The 15,350-nt window shown below is 44.7% G+C and overlaps 1 protein-coding gene across 7 annotated transcripts in view; it reads right to left on the reverse strand.

Moving 5' to 3' along the window:
- Window positions 1-1,326: 1,326 nt before the first annotated feature.
- LOC116053110 (spectrin beta chain, non-erythrocytic 4-like) overlaps window positions 1,327-15,350 on the reverse strand; it is a 107,471-nt gene continuing 93,447 nt past the window's right edge. For 5 of the 7 annotated variants that reach the window (XM_031304028.2, XM_031304030.2, XM_031304032.2 and 2 more), the window contains 6 exons: window positions 13,872-14,893; window positions 13,466-13,526; window positions 12,788-13,044; window positions 6,529-6,699; window positions 5,325-5,367; window positions 1,327-5,167 (listed from right to left, as the gene is read on the reverse strand). In XM_031304028.2, coding sequence (XP_031159888.1) covers window positions 4,826-5,167; window positions 5,325-5,367; window positions 6,529-6,699; window positions 12,788-13,044; window positions 13,466-13,526; window positions 13,872-14,893 — 1,896 coding nt within the window. In that variant the 3' untranslated portion in view covers window positions 1,327-4,825. Of the gene's footprint in view, window positions 5,168-5,324; window positions 5,368-6,528; window positions 7,055-12,787; window positions 13,045-13,465; window positions 13,527-13,871; window positions 14,894-15,350 lie in introns of those variants that run through there. The other 2 variants (XM_031304029.2, XM_031304031.2) reach the window with 2 other exon arrangements.

Consider the following 15,350-nt stretch of genomic DNA (forward strand, 5'->3'; position numbering starts at 1 on the left):
CTGTTCTTTCCAGTTCTCAAGTTCGACATTAACGCATGAATTAGGCCGAATAATTGTTTTTATTATTATTATAAGCTGGATCACAATTTTCTGTAGCTCAAGGTATGGAAGGCCATTTCTGCCAATGTGATGGGAAAAAAAAGATCCTTTAAGTCATTATGAGAAACTTTCTCAAAATAATGAAAACATTTCTCAAAATAATGACTTTATATTGCAACATAATGAGAAACCTTCTCAAAATTAGCTATTTAAGCTATTATAACATTTCTCATTATTTTGTGATATTAAGTAATTCTTTTGTGATACTAAGTCATTATTTTTTGTGATACTAAGTCATTATTTTTTGTGATACTAAGTCATTATTTTGTGAAACTAAGTCATTATTTTGAGATACCAAGGCATTATTTTGTGGTATTAAGTCATTATTTTTAAGATACATGGTCATTTTTTTTGGAGATACTAACTCATTATTTTGATCAAGTTTCTCATTATAATGATAGATGATAAGAGGATCTTTCTTTTTCATCACAGCGCTTAGTTTTCATTTCTTTTCTTTTACTGGCGGAAATGGGCTTCCATATAAAGGTGACATCTTCTATTGTCACGCTGACCATAAAGATATTCAGTTTATATTGTTATAAAAACAAAGGGGAAAAGAGCAACAAATCTTCACAGCTGGAACCAGATATTTGATGATAATTGATCCTGAAACGGCCTGACATAAAAATTTCTTCCAACCAACGAGATCATTCTTAACTTTTCTGGAGCTGACGTCCCTCTGCTGAATCCCCAACACCACTGACCATCAGGCCTCAGCTCTGCAACAGGCCAGTGTCCCTAGTGCAACAAAACAAAGTTGCATAATGTCTCAGTTCATTGCTACCATGATCATGATCATCATCATCATCATCATCATCATCAACATTCACAATTTTCATTCCTGAAGAAACACTTCTACAACCCTCATAAATTACACTCCATATTACTGCATACTGCTGTGTGGTTTTGGTGTACAAGATGCAACAGGTCAAAGACTGAAACTGTTTTATGTTGGTAGCTGAATGACTGAATGGTATCAGACTGAGAAATGTCTGCATTAGTGTTTCCCTCTGCTAAAGAATCAGGAAAGATTTCACTTTCTATCTAACTGCCAGCGACTAACTGAATGTTCTTATTCCTGGTTTAACGTACATTTTTATTATCTTATGATCTACATGCTGTTTTCAGAGAGCAGGAGCAAACACTGATCTGCATCCAAACTGAAACATTTTCCACAACAAAGTTTTACATTCATTTCCAGTTAGAAAAGAAAACACTGACTATAAATACATATATGATAAACCAAAAGGTATTTTATTCGTCATTTCATCTCAGCCGACAGACTGAGTTCGATGTGAACAGAACAGCACAGACACACACAGACAGGCAGGGTACCATCCGCCATGATGTTTACCACGCTGACTTTCACGTTGTTTCTGCTGTGTAAAACGGTTCAAATTAAATACTTTGTAATGTTATCTGTTAACGAGTTAGCTGTACCCTGCATGTTTTGTCCCGCGTGTATCTACAGCAACAAAATGTGTCAGTTTATTACGCTGTTAGACTCATAATCTGACAGTAGAGGATTGTACCGTGTCACTTTACATGTGGAAAATTTGCTCATTCAATATTCACCTCTTTTAACTCTTGACTTTGTGTCCAACATGCATGTAAATGATTGCATTGATCTGGCATTCACACCTAATTTAAATGCATAAAGTGTGTTAAAATAATTTGAAGTTACAGTTCTGGAGACATGTTTTATGATAACCATGAAGCTGACCAACAGGTCAGTACAGAATTTAAAATCTTGAAGTGAATAAGGTACAAAAAAAAAAAAAAAAGGAGCAGCGAGATATAATAATACTCTCGTAACCTTAATATTAAACTTTTGAGAAACAGAATAATTAACCTGGCAAATTTGGACTTTTTGTAAGTGTGATTTCTAAGTGGGATTTTTGGGCTCTACAGCCTCCTCAGAGGAGAATGTAAACTTTTAAGTTTAAAGTACAACTAAAATCACATTTTTACAGTCAACAATAATGTCAATGTGTTTTCTTTTATTGTCAATAGTGTTTTGTTTTTTTGTATTTAAAGAAAGGGAAAAAAATAGCTCCAGTACCAGCAGGAAAACCAGAGACAAAGTAAACAAACGTGTACTGAACATAGCTTATAAACCATGAGCAGACAGTGTTTGGTTCGCAGTGGTTTTAAAGAGTTAGGAGGAACATACCAGCCCTGATTGGGACCATCTCATCCACTACATGTTTGAATGTTCGAAATAACCACCGGTGGACTTTAACTGAAAGATTTAAAAACACCGGAACTGAAATGAACAATGTTTTCATCCAGTAGCAGTGATATTAAAACATTATTGGTATTTGAAATGATTTGATGAAGATGCTCCTACCAGGGCAGGAAAGTAACTTTAGTTTGCCCATCAACCTCTGCGGCTGGTGCTTCCCAAAATTCCCCAGCTGCATTTACAAGTTTATTAGACTCTGACAATTCTCCCCTTATGGCTTTGTGGTGACGCAGGGTTTAAAATGAACGTTTTCCTCCACCAGCCAAATGGCTAGTGAATGTTCAGAATTCACCAGCCACTCAATAAATCACCGTTGTTTTTTTTGGCTGGTGAATGAAGCAAATCTACCAGCCACTTGCATATTTTACCAGCATTTGGCTGGTAAATGGTGCTAATTTTGAACCCAGAAATGTAACATAAACTGATGCGTGGATGGCGAGTCAACAGGCTGCAAACACAAGCTTCTATTGACGAGTGATTTCTCTTCAAGCAAAACATGCAATCTCACAACTTACAGACAGTTCAACCCCCTTTTTCTTAATATTTGGTCCGTCTGATATCCTGGCTCTCAACGGTGTGTCAGTTCATTCATTCATTCATTCATTCATTCATTCATTCATATATTCCCGTCTAATTCTACGCTAATGAGATGTTGACCTGGACAAGTTGACGACCTTTTACACTCTGGAACATGTTTATAACCTTTGACATTTTAAACCTGCTGAGTTATATTCTTCTGTGTGTGTGTGTGTGTGTGTGTGTGTGTGTGTGTGTGTGTGTGTGTGTGTCGTGGTTTGGCCATGTCTGGAAGACTGAGGTGGCGTCTGAGGGGACAAACATATTAACATGTGAAGCACACGGTAAGCACACACTAACATAGATAACCTGAGAGCTATGGAGACCCTGGGAGCGGAGAGGAGCAGCAACACACACAAACACACACACACACACGCACACACACACACGCACACATGCACAAACACGCACAAACACACTGCACGCAGAAAAACAAGATATTTTGAATTCTGTATAAAAAAAAAGAGGACGCAACAGATTTGGGTGAATAAATCAAAGAGAATAACCAACGAGTTGTTTGATGTTATAAGAGAATAAAAGAGTAGATGGCGCCTGTTTTCAGCCTGAGGGCCTCATTCATTAAAAACATGCCAGGCGCAGATTTTGTGCTTATGACCAAAGCCAAACATGTAACTTATGGGAAATGGATCCTTGATGCTAAAATCAGCAGGTTACAATGAATTTCACCCACTTCCTTTGAGATATCGAAACATATAAATCTTTGCCTCTACAGCTTTCTAAAATATGAATGCTTTAGTTTGTTTTTGCCTTTTTATGTGTCTTTAAAGTAAAATGAAATGAATGAGACCCCTGGGAGCCAGAGTTTACCATCAGATGAAGTTTTTAATCTATGAACTGTACATGTTTTTGTTTTTTTAATAAATTAAACTTGGGAGCCCAAGTGGCTGCAGTGACCACACTGTCTTTATGTCACAGTTTAAACATCTTGTGACCCATCTGTCTTGCACAGATGTAATCCTAAATCCTATATAAACGAAGGGAAGCTGCTCTGTTTGCTCTTTGTGGGCAGAGTTCAACAATTCAAGCAAATTTCAGGGGGGATCTTTCTTAAGGGTTTCAAGCCTTTGGATGTATTTTCTATGACTTTCTGAGCAACAACGAAACATTTTTGCTTTCCTCTTGTTTCTTGTGTTCCTGATTGTTTTGAAGGTAATCACCCTTGTTGGCCATCTACTCTTCTCTCGTCTTACATCACCATCTTTCCACCTTTCTAGAATCAGCTCAGTGCTGTAGCTGTTTATCAGTGCTGACTCATCCGTAGTGAACTTGGATGAAGTTTATATGTCTGTAAAACATTTTGGCATAATTTCATTGTCTTTCCATTTTCTGAGGAGTAATGAGACATAGTGTAGGATGAAAGATAGATACAGTAGATATGACAGACAGACAAGAAATACATACATGTACAGCTCATCTCATAGAAAAAACAAACATGGAACAGAATGAGCTACGTTTTCTCGCACTACCAGCAATCAGACTTTGAGCTAATGTAATGCATGTCCCGTCTCTCTCTCGCGTTAACGCTGCCCGAGGTTCAGCAGCACGGAACTCTCTCTGCAGTTCTCTGAAACAGCCACCGGGAGGGGGGGAGGGGGGGGGAGGGGCGTAGGTGGAGCGTCAGTGACTCTGTGTGTTCTCACAGAGACACAGAAGAAGAGAGAGAAAGAGAGAGAAAGACGTCTCCTGCACCAAATCCGTCCTATAAGTGAGCCTGGGTCAGTCCTTCTGTCCTGTGTGTCACTTTCCATCCAAACACAACCGCTTTGTTGACAGTGTTGGAGGCGGAGAGAAGGAGGGGGGCGTTCACTACCATTCTATGGCCCCGCCTCCTAGCCGGAGTTCACGGTTCACGATTCAAATCCCGAGATCGATCCGTCGCCCGGCTCACTTTTTCTTAGCGGACTTTTCCGAGCGCTTTGCGTCCGACTTCCCTCCCCGCTCTGACCTCTCCGACCGTTCGCCCCTCTCTCTCTCCTTCTCCTTCTCCTTCTCTCTCTCCTTCTCCTTTTCTCTCTCTTTCTCCTTTTCTTTATCTGCCCGCTCGATCCGATCGGCCCGGTCCGAGCGCTCGCCGCCGCGCTCTGACCTGTTGTCCGCTTTGCTGCCGTCGCGGCGCGTGCCCTCGTCTGTGGATGAGGTAGTTGGTTGGGGCTGACCCCATTTGGCAATCTCCTCGTGCTCCGTAATACTGCCGGTGATGTTGGTCACCCACACTTTGAGGTCGTCCTGCGACGGAAGAGAGGGATCACAGATGTGAGATGATTTACTGTTTACTGACATGCATCACATAACTTCAGGCGTCTCAGTGATTTTACATTATGTCATCGATAAAATAAAGCCACTGCTATTTCGGAATCAAATTAGAAAAAGAAGAATGTCTCACCTCATCTTTTGCATGAAACAAAAACTCACTGCCGTCCTTCGTTCTGCAATAAGAGGAGAGAAATTGAACTTACAAACAGTGTAGTGCAAAACATGTTTGGTGGATAACTTTAACTGGAAGAAATGATTTTCTCGGGAATATTGCTGTACAAGACAAGTCTTTTTCGTCTTGTTTCTACTAGTTACTCATTATTCATAACATGCTGTTTGCCGTTTATCAATAATAATAATAATAATAATGTATTTTCTTTGGGACACACTTTTATACTAATAACTGCTCTTGTGTAGGTAATTCCAGATGCTGCTAGATCGGTAACTACATTAGTAGGTAGTGTGCTAGTGAGCTAACTAATTTGCCAACTGGAACATTTAAGAACACAATCTACTGAATGGTGCATCATGACCAGTAGGCCCTTGTTAACCTGCCATCCCCTAGAAGCAGAGAGAGTGCAGTCGCAGAGCGGTTCTTTAGTTGAAAATGTTATTGTAGTCTGCCTGACTCACTGATCCTTGATCTGACTGAGGTTTGTGCAAGTTAGAATCTACGGCCCGACCATACAGACAGACCTTTTCTCTGAGTTCGCCCCTTCTGTCAGTTTCGTTTTGAATGTATAATATTCTCTAAACTACGTATATAGCTAGGAGGGTGGGTGGTATTAAAAAATACAGAACTGGGGGTGCCTGGGTAGCTCACCTGGTAGAGCAGGCGCCCATTTATAGAACTTTACTGGGGCGACCTCTAGCTTAGAGCGTGCGCCCCATGTTGGCTCAGTCCTTGGCAGCGGCCAGGGTTCAAATCCGACCCGAGGCCCGTTGCTGCATGTCATCCCCTCCATTTCCTGTCTCTCTTCAGCTGTTCTAAATAAAGGAAAAAGCCCTAAAAATATCTTTCAAAAAATAGAGAACCAAAACAAGCCATTTACGGGGCGGTTCGCTAGTCACAGGTGAACGAAAAGAACTGGGTCCGCCCCCCCTGTTAAAAATAAACAAATCACCAACTGATCACGAGTGACTGCAAACTACACGACACCGCTTCTTCCATTTTTATTTCACCTGTGGGAAAAGCAATGTAGCAAACAGCAAAAAGTGATAAGGGATTCTAAACCCAGTTCTGTAAAAAAGAAAAAAAGAAAATCACACTTTTGACTGTGTTTAAAAAGTACAATAAACAAACAGTAAACACGAGTATGAAAGCAGCTCCTCACTTGAGCGTGAAGACGTTCTTCTTCTTCTTGTAGCCGTTGGTGACGTCGCAGTGGCAGTGGGAGAGGTTGAGCAGCGGCTCGTTGTTGTAGGATGTGGCGGTGTTCTTGGCGTCCTTGTAGAAACCCATCTCCCCCTTTTTCAGCACGCAGTACAGGTTGACCCATGACCTGCTGTGGTGTGGGAAGGCGGGAGGGGTGAGGGTAGGGAGAGTGGAGGAGGAGAGGAAGGTGGAGGGGAGGAGCACGGGGAAGGTGGTGGTTGGGGGGGAGGGAGATGGGAGGAGTCAGGAAGAGCTGCAGAGTCGCTCTCGCTAAGCTAACACCTCACTCACCTGACCAGAGCAGACAGGTAGGTAGGCGGGATGGACCGGCGCCAAGAAGGGAGGAGGAAACACACTGCTGAACAAACACAGACGAACGGACGGACACACAGACGGACGGAGGAGGAGGTGGGGGATGGAGGGATGGGGAGGGAGACTACGTACAGTTTGTGTGTCTCTGTGTGTGGGGCTTATATATGACTTACCTTGGAGGAGACGAGAGGAGCAGCCAGTAGCACCGAGGAAGAGAAGAGAAAAGAGGGAGAGTTTGGTTAAATGGCATTTTGGCAACAAGACAACTTAAAACTCGTAGTCATGCTTCTTTTCCATCTTTGAGCGTGTTTACATGCACACAGCATTCCAATCAATAAGCTTAACCCAATTATAGGTATTATTCAGGGCAAGCTGTCTGTGTGCAACTTAATATCTCAATTCCAAATTCCTCTGTGAACGAACAATGGAAACAGAACTTGACTGGAGAAGACCAACGGTGCATGTGATAAGGTGTCTGCATTGCTGATATTAGCACTGGTTTCAAGTGTTCCAGTTATTTATTGTCATGTTTGTCACAACAATGACAGAGAGGCAATGGTTGGCAATGAAAATCATAGATCTCAGGCTCCCTCCAACAATGCTCATTAAATACTTATAAAAAGAAAATCTTGCAGGTAAAACATGAGACATGACATGCATCGAATACATAAAGTGCAGGAGTTGGATACAATAAAACATACAAAATAATATATATTGGGTTGACAGATACAATACAATAATTGCAAAATGAATAAACTGAATGTAAACATGAATGTAGTAAATGTGCGTAAGTAGTATATACATCTAGAGATGTAAACAGGTAGTAAAACAGTAAGTAAAAGTATATAAAGGTAAGTGGTAAAATGGTAAAATCTTAAAGATAAAGAAAAAACAATTAATAACAAGATTCTAATTTTCTATTCATACACATAATATGGACACACAGACTAACCAAGATTGAATTAGACCCATCTCGCACAGTGTCACATGTTATTATTGCACAGTGTACAGGCACTACACGCCTCACTGCAGTTGTTGAATTCTAACTAAATAATCTGTTATCTTTGTTTAGAAGTGTTCAAATGTAACTATCCTTTATAGTAGTAGCTCTGTTTTAGAATATGGACTGAAAAGCTCAGTAACTAGTGACTGACAGATTTTAACATCATGATACACACACCATTCACATGCACCGTATCCTATTATAAGGAACGCTTGGTTATCCTGAATAATACCAGAATATTAATGTGCACATAAACATACTCAGTGCCTCGTCATGTAGCTATGTAACAGAGACAGGTTGAACCTCAATTCTTTCTCTCGGACTAACTGCATCCTCTCTTTCTCAGTATTGATTGGAGGAAAAGGTCTGAGGGCTCGCCCCCCACAGATCTTCTCCTCCAATCAAAGTTGAATGTAAAGCAAAAAGAGAGCATACAATAAGACAAACGAGGAGCTGTTTGGAGATTCACACTTGTCCAGATTTAAGCCATTCAGGATTATGCTTTACCTTGCCATGTACATAACAGGGCATGTACATTCGAGACATTCATCCATCGCTTTGAGTGGGACTCATCCATAGCTGGAAGGGGATGAGCTTTTAGCTGTGCGTGGTCAGCCCAGCCACTAGAGGGCAGTGCAGAGAAAGACTTTATCGTTGGTGTCTCTCTGGAGGAAGCAGGGCGGTCATCTATGGAGGCCAGGTAGTGTGTGTGTGTGTGTGTGTGTGTGTGTGTGTGTGTTCAGGCAGGCTAAGCAACACAAGGCAGTGTACGCCACCAACTGCTCCATCAACCTCCACTCCCACAGCAGTCATCAGCCAGCCCGTCTGCCAACCATTTCTGTTGTGCTTTATTCTGTGGCTCGTGTTAGATCAGGAGGCATCTTAAGCATCATGCATAATGTTTTCCATGCGGTGAGATGTCTGCGGGTTGCTGTTTTAATTCATGTAACTGTTGTCTTCAAGTTCTGATCCTGATGATCAGAGATGACATACATCAAATATTAAAAAGCTACAGCCTGATATGAGAATAACCTAGTGTCTGGAGTGTCTGCTGTTGGCACTGTCAATGGGATACTCTAATGTTTAGATTTCTGCATGGGTATTTTTTTTTAAAGTAATTGCTTAAAGCTGGGGTAGGCAGTTTTCTTGAAAACAGCCCTTCTCCTGCAGCTCTTCAATCTCTGTCCTCAGCCCCTCCCTTCATAAAGTAACCTGTACGAGTACTAGTCATTCATTTCAATCATCCCCATCGTGATTGTGATCCCAATGATGTTATATAGCGTCAATTCTATGAGACTTAACGTCCTGTTTGATGACATTCTGTGATTTGAAGCTCTAGCTAGCTACATAAACATGAACTAATAAACTTTATCTGAAGGGACGTGCATCTGCGTTGGTAGAACAGCCAATACAAACGCTCTCTCTCTGAAATGACCTGTGATTGGCTAAAGTCTAGTTTTCTCTCACAACACTTGAATTACAATATGCTGAAAGGTTATTATGGATTTTTTGCCCAATGACACAAAAAAACGGGCTTCTCCAGCTTTAACTTTGGAAGAAACTACACACCTACAAGCTTACAAACTAGCAGTGCCACTTAAAAAGCAACAGTAGCAGCGCATTTTTAAAAATGGCCATAATGAAACCTGGAACCATCACCTTATCGTGGTGGAGAGGTTTGTGTGTCCCTATGAACCTGAGGGCTGTGTTGTCTGGAGCTTTGTGCTCCTGGTAGGGTCTCCCAAGGCAAAGTGGTCTCAGGTGAGGGGCCAGACAAAGAATGGTTCAAAAACCCTATGAGTGACCGAGGAAGAGATGGAGTGACCCTGCCCGGAGGAAGCCCGGGGCCCCCGTCTGGAGCCAGGCCCAGATGGAGGGCTCGTATGTTTTGGACACTCGAGTGAAGAGAGGGGCAGAGCTGTCAACCGATCACCATCTGGTGGTGAGTTGGGTCAGGGGGTGGGGGAAGATTCTGGACAGACCTAGTAAGCCCAAACGGGTAGTGCGGGTAAATTGGGAACGTCTGGAGGAGGCCCCTGTCCGACAGACTTTCAACTCACACCTCCGGTGGAGCTTTTCGTGCATCCCTGTGGAGGCTGGGGGCATTGAACCCGAGTGGACAATGTTCAAAGTTTCCATTGCTGAAGCTGCGGCGAGGAGCTGTGGTCTTAGGGTCTTAGGTGCCTCAAGGGGCGGTAACCCACGAACACCGTGGTGGACACCGGTGGTCAGGGAAGCCGTCCGACTGAAGAAGGAGTCTTTCCGGGATATATTATCCCAATGGACTCCGGAGGCAGTGGCAAGGTACCGAAGGGCCCGAAGGGCTGCAGCATCTGCCGTGAAAGAGGCAAAGCAGCGGGTGTGGGAGAAGTTCGGAGAAGACATGGAGAAGGACTTTCGGTCGGCACCAAGGTGCTTCTGGAAAACTGTTCGCCACCTCAGGAGGGGGAAGCGGGGAACCATCCAAGCTGTGTACAGTAAGGATGGGACGCTGTTGACCTCAACTGAGGAGGTAATAGGGCGGTGGAAGGAGCACTTTGAGGAACTACTAAATCTGACTAATACGCCCTCTATGGTAGAGGCAGAGCTGGAGGATGATGGGGGATTGTCGTCAATTTCCCGGGTGGAAGTTGCTGAGGTAGTTAAACAACTCCACAGTGGCAAAGCCCCAGGGATTGGTGAGATCCGTCCAGAAATGCTTAAAGCTCTGGGTGTGGAGGGGTTGTCTTGGTTGACACGCCTCTTCAACATTGCGTGGAAGACTGGGACGGTGCCTAAGGAGTGGCAGACCGGGGTGGTGGTTCCCCTTTTCAAAAAGGGGGACCAGAGGGTGTGTGCCAATTATAGGGGTATCACACTTCTCAGCCTCCCTGGTAAAGTCTTCTCCAAGGTGCTGGAAAGGAGGGTTCGGTCGATAGTCGAACCTCAGGTTGAAGAGGAACAATGCGGATTCCGTCCTGGTCGTGGAACAACGGACCAGATCTTTACTCTCGCAAGGATCCTGGAGGGAGCCTGGGAGTATGCCCAACGGGTCTACATGTGCTTTGTGGATCTGGAGAAGGCCTATGACCGGGATCTCATCGCTGCTCTTTGCAGATGATGTGGTCCTGATGGCATCATCGGTCTGTGACCTTCAGCACTCACTGGATCGGTTCGCAGCCGAGTGTGAAGCGGCTGGGATGAGGATCAGCACCTCTAAATCGGAGGCCATGGTTCTCAGCAGGAAACCGATGGAGTGCCTTCTCCAGGTAGGGAATGAGTCCTTACCCCAAGTGAAGGAGTTCAAGTACCTTGGAGTCTTGTTCGCGAGTGAGGGAACAATGGAGCGGGAGATTGGTCGGAGAATCGGCGCAGCGGGTGCAGTATTACATTCAATTTATCGCACCGTTGTGACGAAAAGAGAGCTGAGCCAGAAGGCAAAGCTCTCGATCTACCGGTCAGTTTTCGTTCCTACCCTCACCTATGGTCATGAAGGTTGGGTCATGACCGAAAGAACGAGATCCAGGGTACAAGCGGCCGAAATGGGTTTCCTCAGGAGGGTGGCTGGTGTCTCCCTTAGAGATAGGGTGAGAAGCTCAGTCATCCGTGAGGAGCTCGGAGTAGAGCCGCTGCTCCTTTGCGTCGAAAGGAGCAAGATGAGGTGGTTCGGGCATCTGGTAAGGATGCCCCCTGGGCGCCTCCCTAGGGAGGTGTTCCAGGCACGTTCAGCTGGGAGGAGGCCTCGGGGAAGACCCAGGACTAGGTGGAGGGATTATATCTCCAACCTGGTCTGGGAACGCCTCGGGATCCCCCAGTCGGAGCTGGTTAATGTGGCTCGGGAAAGGGAAGTTTGGGGTCCCCTGCTGGAGCTGCTACCCCCGCGACCCGAGACCGGATAAGCGGACGAAGATGGATGGATGGATAATGAATTGATAAAATGATTGTTCTGTACAAACTATGAACTGACAGGCACTGCAATTTCTATGTTCAGACAGATCTTATTAAGGTTCGGAATCAAACTACACTTTCTATTTTTAACTGGTTAGAGATCAAAGGCAGTGCTGAGAGCAACAACACAACAAATAGTGACACATTACTTATTCACTGATAAACCTTTCCATTGTATAATCCTAATAATGTGACTTCTTCATGTATGTTTGTCAATTACAGGAAACATTAAGATATGCCACAAATTTGTCAATGTTCAATTTCTTTGGAAGCAGATGAAACTGACAAAATACCTCTTACTTCCACTTCGCAGAATGTAGAACTTTTTCTTATGTGTTATCTAGTAATCAAAATAGGTAAAAAAAAATGATAACGTCATAGCATCCCTTGTATCTAAACATATGTAAACCTTAATGTATGCATGCTTCTAAAGACACACAGTATGTCTGCTGAGAAAATCCAAAGCTTAGCTGAGTTGTGAGGTGTCATGTGTCATCTGCGCTGGTGACAGTCATGCATCTGTTCTACATGTCAGACGCAGTGTCAGCGGAGTGTGTTAGCTTGTTAGCTTAGCATGCTGGAGTCATGCCCTGTCATTATTGTTGAACCAATAAATGGAGGGGGCAGTGATGTCATGAGAAACAGACAGCGGAGATACGACGTGTGCGGCAGTAAACAAGTATTTAAAAATCAACAACAATCGACAGTAAAGACCAAATAGGTTTAGATTTAGCAACAACAGGTGGAATGTAAAAGTCATGTTGGTATCATTGTATGTGAAAAAAAACCTGACAATATGTGAGTATTTTGTGGTAAACCCGACCCATCTGTTACTCCGAGAAGTACTACATTAATCAATTGATCAGAATCCCTAAAGGCTGATACTCATGACACCAGTGTCCATCCTCCTCCTCAACGACTTCTATCATCTGCTAGTCCAGATGTTATGCTCATCATTATGACCCTGAACACCCACCTATTGGTGCTCTTTTTCAGGGTCTCGATGTCCAGCTTGCGGAAGAGGAAGCCCTCGTGGTGTGCGGTGTGTGTTGGCGGCTGGGGGACTGCCGGGCTGCTCTGGGCCGGAGCGGACCTGGACCGCCGCGTAGTCTCTCCTGGCTCTTTGGGTCGTGGTCGACGCCTTGGTTTGGGTCTGTCCCGAGCCCGAGGCCGGTCGAGACGGGAAGACTTCTCTGGTACCCCGTTAGGCACTCGAGGAACCTCACCGCGGGCCTGAGGGTGGGGAGGGGTGATGGAGTCAGTAGGAATTTGGTTCATGATTTAAAAGTAATAATCTTTATTAAGTCTTTGATGGTGTGGTTTACATTTTCATTATCTAAAGCACACATGCATGCATGTTCTCAGGTTATCACGGCTCACTCTAACCAGTAACCAAACTAATCTAACAGTATCATCCAATTCACATGTACTCTCTGACCAGCGCACTACCTGACAAATCAACATTTGCTTTTGTGGTGTGAGTAGATGATGGCTGCTATTCATTTTCTGAGATGAAAGCTTCTCAAGCCATTGTAGAAGAGCATTTGTTTTGTTTTTTTTATAAAATTTTGTTCTGTGTTTAAAAACCCAACCAAATAAGCTACAATATGCAACACAAATAACCAGTGTGAGTATTTTGATGAAATGCACAGACCTGTGCTGCTTCTCTTTCTTGCAGTTGCTCTACAATTTCTGCCATGGTGGATCTCTTTTCTCTGCAGAAAAAAAAATTAGAAATTGCAAAATTAGAGAATCATATTAGAGTTCAGTTGAGCTGTAGATATAAAATATTAATAATGACTTTCTTGCATTCTTGTCTTGCAAAAGTATCCAACTGTAATGCCCTACATGGCCGACATTTTAACAGTGCTCAGCAAAAATATACGCTAGATTCCAACTCCGAAAAGTGTATTAAAACATCTCTTTAACAAAATATCCATTCATATTCTGTATAACCTGCTCCCAGAGACCATATCTTAAAATAAGACAATCACTTTATATGCTACATAACACATTAGACAGCACAACCTAACAGCACCTCAGTACACTCAAAGTCTCACCCTCCTGCTGAGCGTCTGTCTGAGTGCTCTTTCCCGGTGTCATGCTCACTGGATTCCTGTCTGTCCGGCCGGTGTCGGTCCCTCTCTCTCCGCCGGCCCTCATGGCTCCCGTGGCCCTCCTGCTCGCTGGACGTTTGCCTTTCCAGCGTACGTCTCTCCCGCCTCTCGGCCTGTTCCCTCCACACCTCCTGAGGAAGCTCGTCCCTGCGTGCCTGGATCAGCTGCTCGCTGGACAGCTGCCGTTCTATCCTGTGGTGGGTGTGGCCCTGGGGCTCAGTGGGGCCCAACAGGTCAGTCCTGGACCCCCGAGACCCTCGGGTGGGCTCGCTGTGCAGGCGCTCCCTCGGCTCCTGAAGCACCACCTCGGCCATCACAGCCACCTCCGCTCTCTCTGTCCCTATTTCTCCCATCATCATCTCCCTCTCCCTCCCCCTCTCCCTCTCCCTCGCTTTCTCCAGCCGGCTGGCCACGAGCAGCGGCGTCACCGCATCATCCAAGTGTTTGATTTTCGGTTGCCGTAGGTACGTGGAGGATTTCACCTCCAGTGTCCTCGCCGTCTGCACTGGCTGGAGGTGACTCATCACCTTTGTCGCTTGGTCCCTCGCTGTGCTGGCGCTCTCTCGCGCCTGGTTGGCTGAGACTAGCATGGCCGCCGTGGCAACTGAGGCGATCGAGGAAGGTGCGGGCTGGCCTAGTCCTGCAGCTACACCCACTACGCCTCCGTGCCGCGCCTCCAGGGTGTGGCGGTAGCTGGAGCCGTTCATCACAGGGGTGTAGTTGGCGACTGTTGACCCCAGCCGACAAGCCACAGATGAAGGAGAAGGTGTAGGCGTGGCAGGTGAGGGCGAGGGAGGAGAGTTGGCTTCATTCTGCTCATAGATGGTCTGTCTCATGACGGGGGAGATCGGGAGGCGGGGCAGGGTGGATGCATTGGGTGAGCCATCTTGGGGGTCCAGGAAGACTTTACGACCCAGCAGAGGGGTCGGGGGTTGTTTACTTTGCTCTGCTTTCAACTTTTCCACCTGCAGAAAGATGACAGAGCCAGCTTTAAAATCAAACTTTGAGACTAACGAGTCACTTAAGGCTTTGGCATGATTGAATGATATTGAATATTTTATGGAAACATACTGTATCTCTTTACATATTTGGAAATCCTAAGCTTTTATTCAGTGATTATAGCATGTCAGAATTTACAACTGAAGCGTGATTTATGGGTCTGCATTAAATCGATGCCGTGGCTACGTACTTAGGTACGTGGAGATACCGACCCTACGGGTTAACTTTTCCTGCTACAGATTTCTGACCGTGGTCAGAAAGCACAGGGGAGACACTTTGTTTCTCTCACTATGCCTCTGGAGTCGGTACTCGCTACGCAGCTAATCACCGTCACTCTCTCACTCGCTCTACCACACACTCCCCACGCACACACACACGCCGGCCCTGCTATTCTCTTAATGAGATCGACGCACACACCAACGT

The sequence above is a fragment of the Sander lucioperca genome, chromosome 5 (assembly GCF_008315115.2).
Source record: "Sander lucioperca isolate FBNREF2018 chromosome 5, SLUC_FBN_1.2, whole genome shotgun sequence".
In the NCBI taxonomy this organism is placed as follows: Eukaryota; Metazoa; Chordata; class Actinopteri; order Perciformes; family Percidae; genus Sander; species Sander lucioperca.